General features: G+C 35.3%; 3 protein-coding genes across 9 annotated transcripts in view; 1 reads left to right on the top strand and 2 right to left on the bottom strand.

The window, feature by feature from the left end:
- LOC124423875 (voltage-gated potassium channel subunit beta-2) overlaps positions 1-4,393 on the bottom strand; it is a 21,726-nt gene extending 17,333 nt beyond the window's left edge. Inside the window, exons 1-2 of one of the 5 annotated variants that reach the window (XM_046962180.1) lie at positions 2,013-2,152; positions 1,730-1,805 (exon numbers count right to left, since the gene is read on the bottom strand). The gene's annotated coding sequence lies outside the window, so the exon portion shown is untranslated. Of the gene's footprint in view, positions 1,104-1,729; positions 1,816-2,012; positions 2,153-3,615 lie in introns of those variants that run through there. The other 4 variants (XM_046962179.1, XM_046962181.1, XM_046962177.1 and 1 more) reach the window with 4 other exon arrangements.
- Positions 2,337-22,670, top strand: LOC124423873 (sodium/potassium/calcium exchanger 4-like). 2 transcript variants are annotated; one of them, XM_046962173.1, is made up of 9 exons: positions 2,337-2,600; positions 19,393-19,614; positions 19,756-19,943; positions 20,218-20,365; positions 20,523-20,624; positions 20,754-20,810; positions 20,934-21,143; positions 21,255-21,356; positions 21,456-22,670. In XM_046962173.1, exons 1-9 carry the CDS (start codon positions 2,480-2,482, stop codon positions 21,788-21,790), a joined length of 1,485 nt encoding a protein of 494 aa, XP_046818129.1. In that variant the 5' UTR covers positions 2,337-2,479; the 3' UTR covers positions 21,791-22,670. The 2 variants fall into 2 exon arrangements, with proteins under 2 accessions (XP_046818129.1, XP_046818128.1); XM_046962172.1 differs by lacking the exon at positions 2,337-2,600 and adding an exon at positions 18,272-18,519.
- On the bottom strand, positions 5,500-16,256 carry LOC124423874 (sodium/potassium/calcium exchanger 3). Of its 2 annotated transcripts, none has more exons than XM_046962175.1 (8): positions 16,128-16,256; positions 9,308-9,481; positions 8,998-9,185; positions 8,586-8,820; positions 8,368-8,499; positions 8,084-8,299; positions 7,852-7,953; positions 5,500-7,350 (listed from the first exon to the last, which is right to left on the bottom strand). In XM_046962175.1, the coding sequence occupies exons 1-8, from the start codon at positions 16,150-16,152 to the stop codon at positions 7,007-7,009; spliced, it is 1,416 nt and encodes a 471-aa protein (XP_046818131.1). In that variant the 5' UTR covers positions 16,153-16,256; the 3' UTR covers positions 5,500-7,006. The 2 variants fall into 2 exon arrangements, with proteins under 2 accessions (XP_046818131.1, XP_046818130.1); XM_046962174.1 differs by lacking the exon at positions 16,128-16,256 and adding an exon at positions 15,085-16,065.

Genomic DNA, 22,670 nt, shown 5'->3' with positions numbered 1-22,670 from the left:
CCTCGAAAATCATAATAGATTCTGATTCAAATGCACGGCATATTAAATATATATTATATATCATATAATACATATATATATATATATATATACTCTTTCTTTTTTTTAAATTTTTCTTAACAATGAGAGAATGATCGATATGAGCGTTTGGATATGTGTCTAAATCCGCGATGTCTATTAAACTCGAGCCGATTAATAATGGCCCGTTAGAAAAGTCGAGCTAATAACGAATCGTCACAACCACTAACGTTTCCTTCTCCTATTTCTCTTCTTCTTCTTCTTCTTCTTTTTCCTTTTCCTCTTTCTCTTCTTCTTTTGTTGTTCACTTTTCTACTTTTTATCGAGGCTTCTTCCTTAGCTCTCCTTGTCTCCTTCGCCAGCTCGACCAATCCAGGAAACCAGCTCCTGGTGCACCACCTCCACCTCCTCTCTTCAATACCGGCACCGATACCAGCTCCAGCTTCGAAATTATTAATACCAAACGTCCGAACTAACCAACCAACCAACCAACCAACCAACCAACCATCAACCAACCAACCCACCCACCCCTCCCCCCCGTTTACCGACGAAAGAAAAATTCAATCCTACGTGAACGCACAAGAGGGTTGGGACGTCGCTAAGCGCGTTAACCACGCAATTCCGAGCGTCATCCTTCTTTTAGAGAACTTTTGTTTCCTTTTCGTTATATATTATGATATATATAATCTTCTTTCTTTCTTACTATCTCTTTCACCGACTTTCTCTCTCTCTCTCTCTCTCTCTCTTTCTCTTTATCTTTTTCTTTCACAAATTGGTTGAAAAAGATTAATTTCGAAGAGTAAAACTATCTGGCCGATATGCGATATACACGCTTATTATTTGTTTTAATATAATATATATATATATATATATATATCATGAATATATATATATATATATTTCTCGTTTCCCGCGAACGATACTATGGACGAACACGATAGCAAGTTGAGGAAAAGAAAAAGCACACCGAAATTTATGATAAAAAAAAATAACAGAAAGATTTGTAGAAACGGGGTTCCGAGAGACGGCGGCGAGTGTCGTGCTCCCTGCGCGGTAGGCAACACTGCACACACTCCGCTCGTTTCGACTCGCCTCGAAGTAGAAGCGCTGTGAACACCCTCCTCCCTCCCAGCCCTACCCCGCTGTTTCCATCATCCACCGTTCTTACTGCCGGCTCCCCACCCAACCCCGAGTGCCCATTCTCTTGCTCGCTGCCGCTGCCGCTGTCGCTGTCGCTGCTGCTGCTGCTGTAGCTGCTGCTGCTGCTGCTGCTGCTGCTGCCGTTCGTCTTGGCGAGGTGAAGGAGGGATTGACAGATTGGCAACGTTAGAGGGGATTGGAGAGGAAAGACGACTGTTTCTCGCACGGGATCTGCGTGGGCGCTCGACTTTTCCGAGACGATCGGGAAGGGTTGTGCGCGCGTCGTCGGCCTGAGTCGATTCTTCGAGTTCTACACTTCTCTCTTACTCTCTCTCTCTCTCTCTCTCTCTCTCTCTCTCTCTCTCTCTCTCTTACTCCCTCTCTTTCTCGACACACACACACATACACACACACATAGCACACACACACACTTCTCTCTTCCTCTCTCTCTTTCTCTCTTTTGCTAACTTTCGAGAGACATCTTTTACTTGACTATCACTACTAGTATTATTATTATTACTACTATTACTACTGGATTACTGTTACAAGTACTGTTACTGATACTACTTACCCCTTCTTCAGTCCCAAGAAGGTAAATTCATATGCACGCGTCTTTTAAAAAGAACGTCCTACTATTCTAATCTTTTCTATATGAAAGAGAACACTATATATATATATACATATATACATATATATATATATATACATATATATATATATATGTATGTATATATGTATGTATATATGTATAGTTCGTTAAATTAATAAGAGAACACAACGTCGAGATGATATGAAAAAGACGAATTCTCTTCGAAATAAGTAAATAATTTTCTTTTGACTGATAGTAAAAGTACCCGTGAATATATAAAGAAAATAAAAAGTCTGCCTGAAGAGCAGACGCAAGCAAGCACGTGATTGCGAACGCGCGTGGTTTCGCGATTAGAGGGAACGGAAGGAAGATTCTACGAGCGATGGGACTACCGATACTACACACGTTGGTCTATGCGCATGGTGAAAAAGGGGAGGAATGTAGGAGGGTAGAAGAGGATGTGTGCTTGGAAATGATAGAGGTGGAGGAGAGAGGTGTAGAAAACGCACACCTATATGTACGAGGCGCTACGTTCGCTAAATTTGTCTCTTCTTCCGGTCTCTCTCTCTTTCTATTTATCTATCTATCTATGTATCCACCTATCTTTTTTACTCTCTCGAGTTAGATACACGCGATGACCGTTACGTGTACTCGTTCGCATTTTCATCGACGCACACGCGAGCCTTGTTCAACAAGAAGAAGAGAGGAGGCTATTTAGTTGAGGTGATAGCGATGGCGGTGATGATGATGGTGCTGGCTGGTGGTGGTGGTGGTGGTGATGGTGGTGGTGGTGGCGGTGATGGTGGTGGTATTGTTACTGCTGCTGCTGCTGTTACTGGTGGTAGTAGTGATGGTTGGTAGTGGTGTTGAAGTTTAAGGGTGGGGGGAGGTTTGGCGAAGCAACCGTTTCATCGGCAACGCCGCATTGCAGATCTGCCGCGCTGACGCGCAACCGACCCTAACCTAACCTTTCGTGCGCGCCTTCGTTCGTTCGAGTCGACCTACCGACCTACCGTACACATTTTCTACCTCCAAACCACCCTCTTGTATTTTTCTCTCTTACCCTCTCTCTCTCCCTCTCTCTCTCTCTCTCTCTCTCTCTCTCTCTCTGTCTATCTATCTATCTATCTATTTTTTTTCTCTTAGTTACCCTTTTCCGATCGATGAAAACGTTCGATATTTCTTTCCTTGGAAATTAGGGCTCTATGCTATCGTTCGATACTTCAGCTTTTCTTTTTCTTTATTTTCTGCTTCGTCTTTACCTTATTGAACGCTTGTATCCGGTTGACTCTCTTTTCCTCTCAAATAAGCTTTTCCAATAATCGTCGATTTTATCGACTTAACTTTCCTTCTCTCTCTCTCTCTCTCTCTCTCTCTCTCTCTCTCTCTTCCTCTAATCGTTACACTCTCTAACGCGTTTAATCGCAACAGTTTATCGCAAAACGAATGATTTACCGAAGATCGCAAACTATCGGAACCTTCCTCTCTCTCTCCCTCTCTCTCTCTCTCTCTCTCTCTCTCTCTCTCTCTCTTTCTCTCTGTTTCTTTTCCGGCCTTTTGCAGCACGTAAAATTTCAAGCAGTCTTTTACCACTTCTACTTACCCCCTAGCACTAAGAGGTTTTTGTGTAGTATGATTTCGAAGCAATTATCTACGTCGACGTCATGACCGATGAATCGATTAGCGTTATTTTTTGCACGAATAGCGTGTTACCATACAGTAAACGTGAAAAGTGCCTTCTTTATCTCTTTATCTATATTTCATTATTCCAAGTTTTTGCAAAGGATACATGTATGCATGTATGTATGTATTTATGTATATATGTATGTATGTATATGTATAGGTATATACAAAACGTGTTTTCTTACCCTTTCACTCGTATGTTATATCCTGAGAGATTTCTTTCCACGTATGTTCTTAACACGAAACTCCGGGATCCTCGAGCAGATATTTATTCATTCACACTCATGGTTTCTCAAAGAACGAAGAGATTCTCTCTCTCTCTCTCTTTCTCTCTCTCTCTCTCTCTCCCTCTCTCTCTCTCTTCAGCGCGACGCGTGGCGGATTAATCTTATATGATCTGTTCTCGCTATAATGAAACACGCGATTCTTCTTCTTTTTTCTTCTTTTTCTTTTTTTCTTTCTAGACAAATGGATCAAGAAAAAGACAGAGAGAGAGAGAGAGAGAGAGAGAGAGAGAGAGAGAGAGAGAAAGAAAGTGAGGGAAAGAAAAGAGTATAAAGGAAGAAATTGAAAGGAGGAATTAAAAGGAGAGCGAAGAAAGTAACGAAGTGATAAGATTGAAGATTTGATAAAGAGAGATAGATGAAATGAATTGAAGGATAGATAGAGAAAGAGAAAGAGAGAGAGAGAGAGGCACGGACGGATAGATTGAAAGATAGAAAGAAAAGGAGAAGAGAGAGAGAGAGAGAGAAAGAGAGAAAAAAATAGAGAAAGAGACACAGAAAAAAAGACAGAGAGGGAGAGAGAGAGAGAAAGAGAAAAAGAGAGAAGAAAATAGAGCAAAACAGCTTGGTTCGCTGCTAAAATTTCACTGGCCGCTCGCGGACGACTTTCTTTCCCCCGTTCGTTCCGTTCGTTCGTTCGTTCGTTCGTTCGTTAGACGTCGTCTCCTCTCTCTCTCTTGCGGAGAAGAGCGGGAAGTATGTGCAACGAAGCAAGCACGTCATTGAATTCGTGCCAAGGGTAATATGGATTCTGCGGCATGCAATCTCAAAAGCTTTTCGGGGAGAAATAGGAAAGTGTGAGGGCGACAGAAAGACAGAGACAGAGATAGAAATAGAGATAGAGACAGAGAGAGAGAGAGAGAGAGAGAGAGAGAGAGAGAGAGAGAGAGAGAGAGAGAGAGAGAAAATATTCCTTCGCTCTATTATTCTTCTTCACTGTGTCCCCAATTGTCAGTGGCGTGCGGCCTTGTTTAAGTCCGCAAACGGGCGCTTCTTCGGCTAGATGTGAGGAATGACCAGAGAAAGAGAAAGAGGGAGGAGAGTAACTTTGGTGGGGAGAATATGCAAAACTTCCGCGCGACTCTCTCTCGTTACTGTTTTTTCATTTTTCTTTCTTTCTTTCTTTCTTTCTTTCATTCTTTCTTTCTTTCTTTCTTTCTTTCTTCCTTTTTTGTATTTTTTTTTCTTTTTTAATTTTTAATAATTTATTACAGTACTTTATTTCGATTATTAATTACACTCTTAAGTTGTGATTCATCTAGGTAGGTACAATTGCGGTCGCAAATATCGATACAATGTTTCTTTTTTTTTGTTTTTGTTTCTTGTTTTCCATTTTAATAATAATAATAATAATAATAATAATAATAATAATAATAATAATAATAATAATAATAATAATAATAATAATAATAATAATAATAATAATAATAATAATAATAATAATAATAATAATAATAATAATAGTAATAATAATAATAATAGTAATAATAATAACAATAATAATAATAATAATAATAATAATAATAATAATAATAATAATAATAAAAATAATAATAATAATAATAATAATAATAATAATAATAATAATAATAGTAATAATAATAATAATAATAGTAATAATAATAATAATAATAATAATAATAATAATAATAATAATAATAATAATAATAATAATAATAATAATAATAATAATAAATAATAATAATAATAATAATAATAATAATAATAATAATAATAATAATAATAATAATAATAATAATAATAATAATAATAATAATAATAATAATAATGATAATGATCTATTTCTTTTTTCTCTTTTTGTCTGTTTTTTCTTTTTGTTTATATAATGCGTTCTTCATTTTACTCGACTCTTCTTACTTAGGACTAAAATCGAGATGTAAGTTTTCATACGTTTTGGTGATTCGTTTTTCCTCGTTTTTAATATGTTTTAATATGATTTCGAAAACGCGACGACCACGATCCACGAAGAGAAATGACGAAGAGAGAGACAGAGATTATATTATTCCTTTTTCTGCGTGTTTTTGTTTCTTTTATTTAACCTTCCTAAATATAGTATGTATGTATGTATGTATGCGTGTATGTATGTATATATGTATGTATATACGTATGTATGTATATCAACAAAACGACGTGTATAGGAAGCGGCAGTCTTTTCCACGCTCTCGTTCCTGTCGAACGTGCGAGTGGTAGTAAATCGGTCCTCTTTCGACGCTCTTCTCTCAATCCCTTTTTTTATTCTTTTTTTTTTTCTTTTTTTTTTTTTACTTTTTCTTTTGTATAAAAATGAAAAGGCTGTTTTTTCGTGGACCGTGGAAGGATGTTGATGAATGCAATTTTTTTTAGGAGTGATAACTTTTGAATGAAGGAGTAGAACTGTTAGGAAATAAGACGATGTAAAGAGAGCTTTCAATAGATTACTTACAATTAGTTTTCGTTAACTCTTAATACTCTTACTTTCTAACTTTGGTCGGAATTAGCTCTTCGCACTCGAGCGACGGCGCTTCGAGGATCGTCTACAACTGTTTTGCTTATTTGGCGTCAGACATTATTAGTCTCGCGTACAAAAAGCGCGTATCGTCAAAGCGCCGTGAAAATAACGAGAGAAAGAGGAATTAGAGAAAGCTAAAATGATATATATATATATATTATATATATATCATATATATATGATATATGTATATATATATATCATTTAATAAAGAGAAAATGAGATTACAAATGCGAAAATATGTGACGACTGTGCAAAATAAAAACGGAGAATAATGCGAGATAATGTAAAATGGCGATATTGGTCGGTGGTTATGGTGATGGTAGTAGTGGCAACGGTGGTTTTTCCTCTAAGGAATTAACTTAAAACTCGTTAATCTACTTCCGACAAAGGGATGGATAACCGGTAAATAGATAAAGAGATAGAATTAAACAGAGAAAATGATAGAGAAAGATAAGAATGGCGCCGTGAAACCAACAAATTGTTTTATCACGACGATATTAGGAGGAAAAAAATAGAAATAAAAATTATACATATATATATATATATATATATATATATATATATATATATATATATGTATATATATATATATATATATACACGCACGGTGAGACAATGTGACAACACTGTATATGGGAAATAAGCACTCCCTCGAACGATTATTATCATATCGCACACGGATATCACGTATCGACGATAGAGAAAACCCGCGGTACTTTTAACGTGTAATCGTGTACTCGGAGCATCGTAGATCTCCGTTCATCCTTCGATCATCGCCGATCATTTGACCGTCCTCTGACAAGTTGGCAGATTAACCATGAAGAATACGTTGAGCTCTATCAAAGAGGCCAGGATTAGGAAGACCGCGTACATACACAAACAAGCGCGGCCTACTTTTCTATCGAGTTGAAACTTATTTGAAGCGAAGGCAATGTAGAGTAACATTAGCGTCGATAGTAGAGATATGGCGCTGTACTCGAGACCACCAGAATTTATGCTGATGTAATGTCTGCCAGGTTGCGTGGGCGAGAACGAGGATTTTATCAACCATGGTAGACCCAAACATAGGAGTATGTCGAACGTGTTAGAACCGATCGAATTGCTGATACCCATCGAGCCGTGTCCTAAAACAGAGAGTAAACTAATAATAACATAGTTAATTGGTAACTTTATCGAAGAAAGGAAAAAGATCAAACGTATAGATGAAACAAATAGACCTATCCTTCTTCTAGCTTTTTTTAAGAAGATCCAGAAAAAGGTGTACACTTTTTAAGTGGCAACTTACCAAATTGGATTCAATTGTATTCTCGAGATTAATCCGAAAGAAATCTTTTAAATATTCCTCCTTTCCCTATATCCCATCCCCAATTTTTAATTTTTTTTGAAACCTTTTCTTATCAATATCTTTTGTTTTTTTTTCTTTTTACAAAAATCTAGAATTATATTTTTAATTTTATCTTGATGCTATAATCTCTCGTGGATGTTAAATTTATATATAAGGAATAATATAAGAAAGATATAAGAAAGATATAAGAATAATATAAGAAGAATATTAGAAACAAAGAAAAGAAAAAAGTGGGTCATCACTCTTCGAATTACCCTACTATTTATCTTCTTTTACGTACCTTGTTTCGCGACAATCACGCTCGAGACAGCTTCCGGTACGCTAGTACCAGCCGCGAGAAACGTGATACCCATTACCGAATCTGGTATCTTCAATGTATCTCCTGAAAATAGTGTCATCAAAATTATGTGAAATTCAAACTATCTCGTTATCAGCTCTCTCTCTCTCTCTCTTTCTCTCTCTCTCTCTCTCTCTCTTTCTCTCCCATAATCAATTCGAAAATCAATACTCACCGATTATCGTGATCATCCATGCAACGACATAACTCAATGAACCGATCCAAATGATACACATGAGGAACGTAACAGGGAACCAATTTTTAAATCGTGGCTTTTCGCAATCCGGTATTGTACACATGAAAATTAGATGAATCGGCCAAGTCATGATCCAAGCTGTCTTTCTGATCCATCCGCCTCGTGCAGGCCATACCAACAACTCGTATTCGTAATCTAAAAGAATAAATATAAATCAAAGGGTATATTATCGAGATATTTTTAAATTTTTACGTTCAACTTACTAGGTTCAGGATTTTCTTCCTGTGCTTTGGTTCCACCATTTTGCAAAGGTACGTCTATCGTTGCTATTTGTTCGACTCGATCGCCGGATGATTGAAGCTTATCAGGTCTGGGTAAATGAATCTCATCAGCATCTATTCGACGATATTCAAATGAATTTAAACGATTAGCGGATTAGAAAACTCTGATATTATATATATTCTTTTTTTTAACATCGTACCAGTTGCGATATGGCAGTCGGTCGAGAACTGATCGTTGTTGGTGCGAAATCTCGTACACCGTTGAAATGATTTATCCCAATACATGACAGCGATGTAAACTATATAAAGTAGGACCAGGGTGAGAGCCTCGTACCACTCGACGCGTTCGTCGTGTATGATGCATATTAAAATGGCGACGGTTACACCGTAGGCTAGGCAGTCCCTGCTAACGGGCCACCAATCTAATGGGACAACCTGTATGAAGTACGATGTCCCCCCCCCCAAAAAAAAAGAAGAAAAAAAAGGAAAGAAAGATAAAGGAAGAGAGAGAGAGAGAGAGAGAGAGAGAGAGAGAGAAAGAGAGAAAAAGAAGAAGAAATGTATTAAGCCTCGAATTGGAACGAATATATTTGATTAAGAATTCGTCTTTACCATTCCTGCGCCGATCCCACAGCAAGCAGGAACAGCAAGAATATTGAACACCGCCGATCCGACGATAGTTCCAACTCCGATGTCACCTTCGGTAATGAAAGTACCGATCGCGTTTACGAATAATTCCGGTGCGGACGTCGCCGCAGCCATGAACGTCGCACCAGCTACGTCCTTTGACATCGATAGTGCTAAAGTACATAGAAAAAGAAAAAAAAAAAAAGAGAAGAGAGAGAGCAAGCTCGTGTTAAGAAGGATTAATAAACTTTGTTGCCTTGGACTTTTCTGTTGGATCGAACAATTTTATACCTACCGTGACATATTTTTTCTACCGCAGGTACAAAGAATTTATCGCATACGACTGCTAGTGCGATAAATAGATAAAGGGACACTATTACGTGCACAACGACGGCACCGCCTTGCCTCTGTGCCTCGTCGAACAGATCATGTGGAAAATCTTCTATCGCAGGTGGTGTGCAATTTATACCTGCAACAGAACATCACGTGTCCTCTCTTGGCATTATACAAATGAGCCGTAATAACCTGCCTATTCTCTCGTTTCTCTATAGATTCACGAGCTTGTCGTGTAAAATTATATTATGGTTATCATGAAGAAAGGAAAGGGGAGAGAAAGAGAAAGAGAAAGAGGGGGGAAGGGGAAGAGTAGAAAAACGGAGAAGAGGGAAAGGGAGAGAAAGAGATATTAGTTTTCTTCGACACATTCATTTTACTTCTCATTTCGAATATACGATCTCGTGTATGTATTTTTTTCTTACCTTAATAATACTTCCTTATAAAATAACGAATACGTACAAATGAAACGTAGAGATTTTAGTAAAAAGAAAAAGAATAAAATATATATCCTAATTAAATTTTAAAGGAAATCCGAGATAAACGTTCTGGGTAGTGAAATATTTTACGTGACCTTGATATATATATATATATATATATATATATATATATATATATATACATACGTACATGTATGCATACATGGATACGTACAACTGGAAAGATGGACCCAACGATGATCGTGAACACGATAATGGTTCTCTCGAGTACGTCACGACATGCGAAACACAATACAAGTGCAGGTATTTATTTCAAGTCCTATTCTCCCATTCGATTGGAGATATGTATGTATCAGATATATCTATATCCAAGTTAAATAATTCAACGATCGTTTTGCTACTTGAAAATCTAGGAAAAGATTTTCGCGAGGACGATCAATTCGTGAGTGAAGATAGTTAGCTAGGTAGGTAGGTAGATAGGTAGGTAGATAGGTAGGTAGATAAATAGGTAGATAAATAGGTAGTGCGAGTTCGTGTTGGGTCGTCGGACAGGAGGCGAGCAGCAGCACGAGCCATTTAAATCGTATTGTAGCCGACTTGTAATTATTATCCTCGGCGGTACTGTAAGGGAAAACGAACGGATGTTCCACACCCTCCATATTTGCTACTCCGTAAAATACACGTTGTACTTACGTAACGCGCGTGAAAACGCATCGAATCTCGTACATGAAACAGGAGCTTCGACATCAAGTTCTGGTTTCTTTTATTTTTTCTTTTCCTTTTTTTTCTTTTCTTTTCTTTTCTTTTCTTTTTTTTTCTTTATCAACGACATGATATATTTCAAAATAGATATATGTAGGTATGGACAATAGGATTAATTTAGAACACGTGCCAATTCTAATCCATCTATACGAGATTGTTGTACAGTGATTAATGTGAGAATTCGAGCTTAATGTGAGAGTTCATATTGAAATGTGATCAATTGGATTGATTTGAGAAGTGAAAGAAAGAAAGAAAGAAAGAAAGAAAGAAAGAGCGTGGTATAGAAGTAGAGTGATCTTGTTTATGTCGTCTTAGACGACATTACGAATCCCATCGAAAGGACGCAAAAGCATTTTACGTGGACGAGTAAGGTCCGATAATGTGCAAACACGTTAGCACACTGTGGTGTTGTACTTACGAGCCATCAAATTGTGCATCGTATAGCGTTAAGACGGTGATACGCCAAGTAGGAAACGTCTCGTTAAGGTCAGTCATTAGTTCAATTTTACGAAAGCTGCGTGTCGTGGAATTATTTGGCAAACAACCTCACGTGAGAATGTCACTTTGGAGAGCTAGGGGTGGAAGAAGAGAGGGGCAAGGTGTAGAAGGATGAACATTATCGTGACAATTCTTATAATAGATCGTATTTACGAATATAGGAGGAGTATTTCGCGAAGGAAAAGACGTTTTCGTAACGATTTCGTAAAAGTTTCGAAACTATAAGTTTTATCGTTTTACGATAATTTTCTTAACGTATAAATAACGATGGGAAAAAGATCGTAAGAATTAATTTGTACGTATATATATATATATGTGTGTGTGTGTGTGTGTGTGTGTGTGTGTGTGTGTGTGAACGCGTACGCGATTTTTTTTTAATGAAATTACAAAGACAACTGATCGTAGATTTAATCTCTTTTATTTTCCTTGTTCTTTACCGTTTTTTTTTTGTCCTTTCTTTCACTTTTTTTCATCTCCTCTCGTAACGATCAGAGATCATTATAAATAAATAACGATGAATACAAAGGTTATCACAGACATGTGCATACGGGGAGTTCGTTCGCATGTGTTCGCTCGTGGCCGCACGCTCGCGCGCTACACGGTAAGCGCAAATGGGACACAAAAATGTCGGAGTATGTTCTCGGGCTATTTTAATTTGCAGGGGTCAATTGGCCGGTCGGTCGCGGCCGGTCGGTTTGTTTGTTTGATTCTTACGAATGGATCAAGATCGAAGAAGAAAGAAAGAGCGAGAGAGAGGGGGGAGGGAGGGAGGGGGAGGGAGATTATCGAAAATGACGAATCGCATCCGGTTCTTATATCGATTTTCGAGTCAACCTATGAGAATCCTACACGTATGTAATTCGATACGATGGATTTCTCTTGGGATTTACGTTCTCGAAGGATATCCTTCGAAGATTTATTTTCTTTCCCAACACGTTGATCAGCTCGATCGCTCTCTTAAAACTGACTTGGTTGATTTTTCTTTTTTTTTTCTCACTCTCTCTCGCTCTCTCTCTCTCTCTCTCTCTCTCTCCCGATCTTTGTTCCCTCTAGAATGAGGGTCTAATCTCCGGGAAAACTTTTCGACGGATATTAGACGTAGAAAATAATGAAATTTTTATTAAGTATTCTAGATTAATAGAACCTTATGATCGTTCAACTGGTAGATTGCTGAAGAGCAATCAATTATAGAAATGTAGGAGTAACTAACAAAAGAGAGAGAGAGAAAGAGAGAGAGAGAGAGAGAGAGAGAGAGAAGGTGTAAAAAACATAGAATCATGTAAAATGCTTTTTGAGTAAGTATCCTTCTCCCCTCCTCTCCCATCCAAATGCCTACGTCATATTGTCGTAAAATTTATCTAGAAAGAAAGAAAAAATGGAATTTCTGAAATTTTTTTTTTTATGTGTGCAAGATGGGGGATGACGGTGAGATGGGGGAAGAGGAGGGGTGGCAGAGACAAAAAAATCTCGTTTTCTTTTCCAGCTTTGCTCCCCAGGCGTCGTCGTAAGCCTACTGGTGTTGTAGATGTGGGCGTATTGGTGACTCGTACCGGTTATACAGCTATGTGGTTGATGTGACTTCCTACCGATTAAGCAACCTAAAGAAGTTAAATTGCTCTCATTCAACTGGCCAGAGTAGATGCCATTCATGCCTAATGTACGTCGTATAAACTAGATATAACGCGGCTGGACAACTCGGCCGGTCTCGAGGGTCGATCGCTGACCGAAGACCGTCGTCGCCCGGGATCATTTCTTTCTCTCTCTCTCTCTCTCTTTCTCTCTCTCTCTCTCTCTCTCTCTCTCAAATAAAAAGAACGGAGAAGATGAAGAAGAAGAAGAAGAAAGAGAAGAAAAAGAAGAAGAAGGAGAAAAAGAAGGAGGTGAAATAACGATATGTACAATACAACGATAGTTTGAACGAGGGTCGGGCCAGACCAAGAAAAACCTTTACTCTGTACGAGTCTAATTGATTTTTATCGAGCTTAGGTAATTATTAAGAGTGCTTAATTCGCGCTTAAGGCCTCACGTACGTGAGGGCCCCTTTCGAACGATCGTCGGGTTAATACGCTAATGACACCACCCCCGCCAATCCTCGTCTTTTCTTTTTACCGATGCCGCCGGCATCGTTACGATACTATATTCGAACCGTGGTACCACCGAGAGTTCTCAACTAACACTACTGTATTCGTGTAGAGTCACCGTTTTCGTCGTTCTCTTCCATCGTCGTCGTCCATCACACCATCACACCGTCACTATTCTTTTAACATCGTTCAACGTCGTCTCAATATCCTTGTCTTTCTCTTTTTTTTATCTCTCTTAATGACCGTCAACGTCTTCCATTTCTTTACATCTTTTCTCTCTTTATCTTTACTTTTCTATCCATTTATTTTGTTTTCCTTTCCATTTTCTTTTCTTTTTTCTTCTTCTTTTTTTTTTTTTTTATTTTTTCTAAACGTAAACATGTAAACACGTAAACGAGCGAATTTTAAACGAGCCAATATTATGATATTACTGTCAGATAGATTCTATTATAAGGAGAGTTAAAATTGATCGATAAATAAGAATACGTAGATGGGAATCGATGTATTCGCGAGTTTCGTTCTTTTAATGATAGAAAAAATATATTAACCCTAGAAGTTGTAAAATTTGATATACTTAATACCTCGTTAAGTTATATCATTGAGAAATGGATATGCGTTACAGCTTCAAGTTACACTTTTGCACTTTTCTTAACCCGAGAATCTTGAGATTCTTGTTTCATTTATAAAAGCTTCCCTCTGTCTATTTCTATTTCTATTTTTCTCTCTCGAAATCTCAAAATCTCGAAAGCTCTTTCTATTTCTATTCATTTCTTTCTCTCTCTCTCTCTCTCTCTCTCTCTCTCTCTCTCTCTCTCTCTATCTCTCTCTCTCTCTCTCTATCTATTTATCTGTCTCTGTTTAATGAGATAATGTATAAGCATTAGAAAAGGAAAGTTTCAAATTTAGATGAGATATAGATTAAGGTTTCAAATGTGGTTTGGTAAGATAGATTGAATTCTATTTGAAAATAGATTCGAATCAAATTAAGAGGAAATAAAATGAAAATGAAGATGAAGAGGACGACTATGACGATGACGATGATGCAAATCGGGAGCGCGTGTAGTAACTCAAAAGCGACCAATTGTCGCGAAAGCGAAGCGGTTAGGATAGGATAAAAGTGTCCCTCCAAGGGAATACTATCTTACTCTCTCCCTCTCTCTTTCCTTCTCTCTCTCTCTCTCTCTCTCTCTCTCTCTCTCTCTTTATTATTTCGTTATTAAACCATCTTTATTAATCCGTTTTTATCCTTTTTCTCACGATTTGCGAGAAAATAGGATATCTTTTTATTTTGAAGAAAGTTTTTTTTTTCCTCGAAGAATATCGACTCATCTTTTGAATACAGTTTTCGTCGATACCCATCATATCCTCTATCTCAACGAGAAAATTTTCTTTTTTCCAACAAAGAAAATCGTCTCCTATAAATTCCAACGTGTATAAGAACAGGGAAATAGTTCCGTATAAAAAATCTATCGTATAAAATTGAAATTGAGAAAGAATCGATATGCGTTAATACGAAGAAATTAAAATGATTCCGTTTCCTCGAAATTATTGAAATAATTAAAATAATTTTAATTGGTGCGAATCGAAGTCGAGATAGTAGAACGGATCCGATTCTCGTCGGATTTGACAGATTTTGAAACAAAAAAGATTTGATAACAAATTTCAAGATGTCGCCATCTTTTTTTTTATAATAATTGTTTTCGTTTAATAAACGTTAGATGTACACGAATGATTCGAAACATAAAGGATGTAAATTAAAACATGACAAATTAAAGACGTATTTTGAGAAAAGAAGAAAGAGAGAGAACGAGAGAGAGAAAGGGAGAGAGAGAAAGAGAGAAAGAGAAAGATAGAGAGGAAAATTGTATATGCTTATATATATGTATGTATATGTATATGTATGTATGTGTGTATAGGTGAAAAACGATCGATCAAGGATGAATAATAATCGATCTTACCGTTCGACCAGGAATGAGTTATCCTCGCAAAAGTCGACATGATTCCCGGCAAAGCATATTCTTCTATCGTTAACACGATCTAACGAAAATTGGAAAAATTTCTAATATATGAAAATAAAAAAAAAACGAAAATGAGGAAAAGAAAGGAGTTAAAAAAAAGGAGGTAACTCCTTTATCATTAGTTGTTCTTTTCACTGTGGAAAAATGATTCTCCGGAAATCAAGGTAGGAATGTCATCGACAGTTCGTTAGATCGTTGTTTCAGCTTCACGATCTCGTCGTGACGATTTCGTCTCGTAACGTTCTTCTCACGCGGAAAAAAAAATTAAACTATCCTTTGTCGTCGTTGTTGCGCACTATCGGATTTAAGGATGGAACGGACGGGACACGAACGATTTAAACGACGTTAAATAAAGCGAATTTCTGCCGTTGCCGTTGCCGTTGTCATTCGTCGTCGTCGCCGTCGTCGTCGTCGTCGTCGTCGTCATCGTCGTTGTCGTCGACATCGACGTCGTTTTTCCAATCGTATTCTTTCTATCTTTTTTTATAAATCTTTTACTATCATCTCTACTATCTCGTTCACATCTCTGGACCGAAACCGAGAAACGTCACAAACGGAAACGTCTGGATTACAACGCGCTATCTCGTATTACACGATGTTTTGCATTAGCGTTACCGTGATTCGAACGTCGACTTCTCTCTCTCTCTCTCTCTCTCTCTCTCTCTCTTTCTCTCTCTTTCTCTCTTGCCGTCTCTATTCAATTGCACGCTTTATTCCATCTCTCTCTCTCTCTTTCTTTCTTTCTTTACCCCTTTCACTTTCTCTCTCTCTCTCTCTCTCTCTCTCTCTCCCTTTCTCTTTTAAAAGAAGAGAACGAGAGTTTCTTCACCGTTTAACTCCCTTATCTCTTTCCCCTTTTTCTTTCTTTTTCTTTTTATTTTTCATTTTAAAATGTCCACCCAATAGATCCGTCATGGAAGAACTATTACGTGAAACAGCGATAAATGAGGACTTGAATTCTTGAAAATAATATTCGCACCAACCTCCTCCTAGGTCAGACGTATCCATGTTGTCAATCCCGTTGTCACACACATACTACATTAACAACTACTCCGAAGTCCGACATCGTTTGTTAGAATCACTCCTCCCTCTACTCTTCTCTTCTCATCACTTCTCTCTCTCTCTCTCTCTCTCTCTCTGTCTCTCTCTCTGTCTCTCTCTCTCTTTCTCTCTCTCTCTCATTGTGCTTAGCTCTTCATCCGCGCCCGCTCGAATTGCGCGCGGTCGTTCTACGTTTTCAAACATTATTTTTACGCTTGAAAAAGCCTGAGTTCGCGAACCCGCAAGAAGGAGTGCCCAGGATATTTACACATATCGATGAGACAAGTCGACATTTCGTTTTTTTTTTATTTATACTTTTTTTATTTTTATTTTTTCTTTTCTCTCTCTCTCTCTCTCTCTCTTTATTTTTCTACTTTGTTTTATTTATTTCCTTTTATTTCAATCTATATATTTTTTTTTTCTTTCTATCGAAGAAATAAAAGAAAAGAACGTTTGAACTCTGTATTAATTTTCAATTTTCACTTTGAACCTTATAATAACATTTTGATTCTTATGATTTTTAATGTTCGTTCGTATCTACGTAAAAAATTGTTACAACATGAAAATTATAATTATTACTTAATATCAATATAATTGCAGTATACTTGTGGTATAAATTATATATTAAAAAAATATATATATATATATATTAATAATAATGTATTGAGGAACATTGGATACGTAATGACAATGAAATTTAACACGACAAAATGAAATAAAGTTTGCAAAATAGCTGTACAGATATATCGCTGTATAAATAATATCAAATTTTTTAAATGTTACATCGCGTTTATAGAGCCAATTAGAAATTCGATCTCGTTTGCGTTAGTAACGTTGTATAGTTGTTCTTCTCGTTATTTTCAATGACTTCGTGGAAGAGATCGACGACAAATTTCTCGGATTCGTCAATCGATAGCATGCTGTTTCTCAAGTGTAGTTTTATCGACGACAATTAATCGTCCTTGATCGCATTACTTGTCAAACGACGACGAAAATTGCCGTTGACGTTCATTATATTCGAAAGATCATTCGACGAAATCCACCTGCGAGGACCTTTTCATTACAACATGTTATTTGTAACATAAAATATCTGTTGTGGGCACATATATGTGTGTACGTGTGTGCTTGTGTGTGTATATATAAATATAAATATAAACATATATATATATATTTTTTTTTTTCAAAGAAATATAATACTAATATAAGTTATAAAAGGATTTATTCCGCATACGTTTAAAAAAAAAAGAAATAGAATTTATTGAATTCTACAAAATCCAAAATAAATTTGTTTCGTTGTCGTCGTCGCTCTCATTGTCATCTGTATGGCACTTCAAAGCAATCGATTTTATTTTAAATTCACTCAAATTCAAAGCTTTAGCTAGAAAACTTGATCTTTATCATAGTATAGATATTGTTGAAAACAGAATAATTTCAGTCAATATTACAGAGGAATATATATATGTATATATGTCTATATATAACATGTGTATATGTATATATATATCTATATTTTCTAATATATATATATATATATATATATATATATATATATATATATATATATATAAAGGCATTCATATAATCAGATAGCTTAAACAAAGAGAGAGGGAGAGAGAGAGAGAGATTATATAAAATTATAGTGTAAACGGTGCAATAAATTGCCGAGTACAAAAAGCACCTAAGTATAAAAAATATCGTATAAACATAATAACAGGTGCACACTTACTTATGTACACATATATTTTATATAAATACTAGTATATCGATTTCGAGGGCTCGAGAAAACTTTCCTTCAACGATCGAAGGGAAGATTGTTTTCTTTGGTATATCTTATCTCGAATAAGAATACGTAAGAACAACGCCATGTTTCGATATCACCATTGATATCAATATCAGTATTGATTTGGATTTCGTTCAAGATCGATCGAATCGCAAAAATTATTTTTCCCAGTGCCGTGATTAAAAGGATAAAAGAGTGAAAATATTGAATATTATAACGAATATTTTAAGTTTCTTAACGTTAACGTTCCAATAAAAAAAAGAAAAAAAAAATAAATAAATAAATAAAAAAACGAAGGAAAAAAGTTATTTTACTTATATCTAATTTTTCTTTTTTCGACAAGGAAGATCCGTAACTTCTTCTTCTTTTCTTTTCTTTCTTGCTCTTTTTTTCTCTCTTTTTTTCTACAATCGTCATGGCACGACGACACAGACATATGATCGCATATAGGATATTATTCGTGATAGCCATACCTGCTATGTACTTCCTTTGCGTTAGCATCACTGGATATAATCCAAAAGATCCTACATCTGTGAGCGGTTATAGGAAGGCTCGTGAGTATTAAGCAAAAAAAAAAGAATAGTACAAAAGTAAAGAAATAATTTTTTTACTTTCAACCGTTATACATTATAAGTCATAAATATTCGATATTTGAATATTTCCTTAGCTCGAAACGATTTCCTGAAATGATATAATTCCATTTTTTCTTTCACACGATAAGACTCATAAAAGGTACATATATGTACACACACACACACACACATATATATATATATACATGTATAAATATATATATGTATATACATATATATATATACATGTATATATATATATATATATATATATATATATATATATAAAATATTAGCATCGATGATCTTTTATTCCTAGTAAATTCATTTCATAGAAAATGCGTCGTATGACGAAAGTCGCTCGAGATTCAAGCATTATCGAATAAAAAGATCTCTCGAGAGTTCCGCGGGTAACCGTCCGCGTCGCGTGAGAGGACGACGTTACGTTACGACGATTATTTTGTCTTATAATCTGCCAACTTGACGAGAAATTACTCGGTACGGTTTAATTCGATCGAATTAGAGGCAACCTCCTCTTGCTCTTCTTGCGAGGTACCTCCTCTTAAGACTTCCTCTTTCATCGGATGAAAAAGATAAAAATATATATATATATATATATAAAAGAAAAAAATGAAAAAAATCAAGTTTCCGAGATAGTGAATTTTATCGAATATGCTTAGCTCGTAAAAATCGTTAGATCAATGAATGAACGAACGAATAAACGAACGAACGAATTATTATCCTGATTATTTATTTCAATTTCGTTTCTTCTTCTTCTTTTTCATCTTTTTCTTTCATTCTATTCTATTTTATTATATTTTTTTTTTTATTTATTTAATTCATTATTTTTTAAAGATCTTCGCAAACTCTTACAAGCGGTGGAAGTGCAAAAGGAAATTATAGGAGAGAATTGCACAAGACCGGCCATTGATGAGTTCCCATCGGATGGACTTACGCGAGCAGAACGACGATCTGGTTTCATAGCGATACATTTCGCCATTGCTATTTATCTCTTTTTACTTTTGGCGATCATCTGCGACGACTTTTTTGTACCTGCGATAAAGAAAATATGTGAAAGTAAGAGACTCCTAAAAGGAGTGATCTTGTCTTTTCTGTTATTTGATTTTGTTAATTTTTTTTTATATTTTTTATATTTTTTATCTGCTGATACGATAGAAAAGTATTTTACTTTTTTAATCGATGAAATTCATTTTGTAGAGATGAAAGTGAGCGAGGACGTCGCCGGTGCAACCATAATGGCAGCAGCCAGCTCCAGTCCGGAATTATTCATCAATGTTATTGGAACTTTTATAACGGAAGGAGATTTAGGTGTAGGCACGATCGTTGGTTCCGCTGTGTTCAACATACTTGCTGTGCCAGCTTGCTGTGGATTATTTGCCAAACAGGTTGGTTTATCACAAGAATATATTTTTATAATGATATATATCTTTGTCATTCTGTACTCGAGTACAGAAAGAATATGACATATATATATATATATATATATATATATATATATATATATATATATATTGAGAGAGAGGGAGAGAGATATGGAGGGAGAGAGATATGGAGGGAGAGACAGAGACATTATCTCGAGTATTATAATCGAATCGATAATAGCAAGTTGTTAGAGTTGTTTTTTTTTCTTTCTTCTTTCTTTTTTTTTTCTTTTTTTAGACACTACATTTAGAATGGTGGCCCATCACACGCGATACCTTGGCATACTCTTTCACTGTACTTTTATTGATCATAACACTTCGAGACGGTCGTATCGAGTGGTACGAAGGCTTGATTCTCATCATATTTTATATACTTTACATTTCGGGTAAGTTCAAAAAATTTGATGGAACAGATGATATGACTTTGATAAAGGATTTTTCCTTTTATTTTTATTTTTTCTTTTTTCTTCAACTCTCCAATTCTTCTTTTCGTCAGCTTCCTTCTTTATTTATATATATATATATATATTTTTTTTTTTTCAGCAATGTTTTTCAATGGAAAAATCAGTGGATTTGTAAAACGTGTCACGTCGAAGAGAAAAGCGTACAAGAGTATCTCCGAGAATAGTCCTCTTATTTCTAGCAGTACGATTGAAAATTTATATAAAATTATATGAAATTTTGATTTATACATTTTTCTTTTCTTCTTTTTTTCGTCGATTTTAATGTTTCATTCTTTTCGTTTTTTTTTTCTTTTTTTTTTTTTTTCTACAGCGTACATGAAAAACGGCGACATCGAGAATTTCGGTACGAGCGAGAAGGAAGAAGCACGTGAGTGTTTTTATGAAACTTGAAAGAATAAAGAAAAATCTCTTTTATATATATATATATATATATATATATATATATATATATATATATACACATATATAATATATTTTTTACTGTTCACAGTTGAAATCGTAAGTATGACAAGTTGGCCGAGCTCGAAGTACGAAAGAATATGGTGGGTTATAACATGGCCGATCAATCTGGTACTGCTCGTTACGATTCCAGATTGCAGGAGACCGAAATTAAGAACATGGTATCCTTTAACATTCATCATGTGCATCATATGGATCGCTAGCACGTCTTACATAGTAGGATGGGTAATAACGATTATCGGTAGATATTCTTTTTTTTATTTCTTAAATTTTCTCATTTGATTATTAAGATTATTAGATTTATTAATAAAAATACATATACACACGTATACATACATATATAATTTGTAAGGTGATACATTCGATATTCCTGACTCGATCATGGGATTGACTTTCCTCGCGGCTGGTATGAGCGTGCCTGAAGCTGTATCTAGCGTTATCGTAACAAATCAAGGTAATTAACGATTATAATTAACACATAATTATAATCTATATATATATATATATATATATATATGATCGCCGATATAATGAATAATTTTTATTCGTTTAGGTCTTGGTTCAATGGGAATAAGTAATTCGATAGGTTCGAATGTATTCGACGTTCTACTTTGTTTAGGATTACCATGGTTTGTGAAAGCCACCATGATACCAACCATACCAGGGGAACATAGCATTAAAATTAATTCGCAGGGTCTCGTTTATAGTTCTGTATCTCTTTTTTCTACATTATTCATCCTATACGTATCTCTCGCGTGTAACAAATTTAAATTAAATCGTGGCATTGGTATAACATGTCTTATTACATACGCCATTTTTTTAATATTCGCATCGATCGTAGAACTTAACATCTTTTTTGTCGTTAATTTACCTATATGCAATCATTGACAATAATTATTAAATATGCATTTACTTGCCCGTAGGCTTTCTATACAAAGGCAACATTATTTCAGATACATATGTATTAAATAGAATAAGTTCGTTAATGTGCTAGTCAATTATTTGTAACATGTCCATTTAGTACATTACGATATATCATTTTTGAATTACATGAATTTAAATGTATTTCGTGTTAGGTATATTTTTTAATTAAATTCATACTTAACGCATGTTACATATATAGAAATATAAGAGAAATATATATATATATATATGTGTGTGTGTGTGTGTGTGTGTGTGTATACATGTGAAAATGTAAATGTATATCTTATTTACCTTTTATATTATTAAGAACATTAAAGAAAGATATTGATATATATCAGAAGGAAGTATCATTTATCACGCATATGTTGGTGTTAATTTCTATCATATTATGACAATAAGAGAATCAAAAGGGAATATTGTTAAACATAAATTTTATATAAATGGTGGATGAATGGTCCAAATCGAAATATTGTTAAATATTTATTAAAATGTATTAGGTGTATCGGAAAGTTCTGTCCATATCAGTTACAACAAACTTCAATAAGTATGCATATATTCATTTGACGCATATTTGGCTCTCTCTTTTTATCACTGAATATATACTGACCTAGCGAATGAACTAAAACGAAGATGATTCATGTTAGTAGTAAGCGATCATGTACCCATGGCTACTGATAAAGTTCATTTACATCACTGTATTTTGTACGAATTTCAACGAGGAAGAAATGCTACAGAAGCGTATAGAAATTTATTGAAAGTATTTGGTACAGTTTCTGATAGAACATGCAGAAGATGGTTCGAAAAATTTGAAATAGCTTTGATTTCGACCTTTCTGATAAGCCAC

Source organism: Vespa crabro, chromosome 4, assembly GCF_910589235.1.
Source record: "Vespa crabro chromosome 4, iyVesCrab1.2, whole genome shotgun sequence".
Classification (NCBI taxonomy): domain Eukaryota; kingdom Metazoa; phylum Arthropoda; class Insecta; order Hymenoptera; family Vespidae; genus Vespa; species Vespa crabro.
Note: the sequence above shows the minus strand (reverse complement) of the source record. Positions and strands in the feature narration are given on the sequence as shown.

Bases quoted from the DNA above. Each gene is read 5' to 3' on its own strand.
- LOC124423873 (XM_046962172.1), top strand. From the start codon at position 18,381: ATGGCACGACGACACAGACATATGATCGCATATAGGATATTATTCGTG. The intron at 19,615-19,755 runs GTAAGAGACTCC...TTCATTTTGTAG, and splicing joins GATAAAGAAAATATGTGAAA to AGATGAAAGTGAGCGAGGAC. The intron at 19,944-20,217 runs GTTGGTTTATCA...TTCTTTTTTTAG, and splicing joins GTGGATTATTTGCCAAACAG to ACACTACATTTAGAATGGTG.
- LOC124423874 (XM_046962174.1), bottom strand. From the start codon at position 15,124: ATGTCGACTTTTGCGAGGATAACTCATTCCTGGTCGAACG. The intron at 8,821-8,997 runs GTAAAGACGAAT...TACTTCATACAG, and splicing joins GTGGGATCGGCGCAGGAATG to GTTGTCCCATTAGATTGGTG. The intron at 7,954-8,083 runs GTGAGTATTGAT...CACTATTTTCAG, and splicing joins ATGGATGATCACGATAATCG to GAGATACATTGAAGATACCA.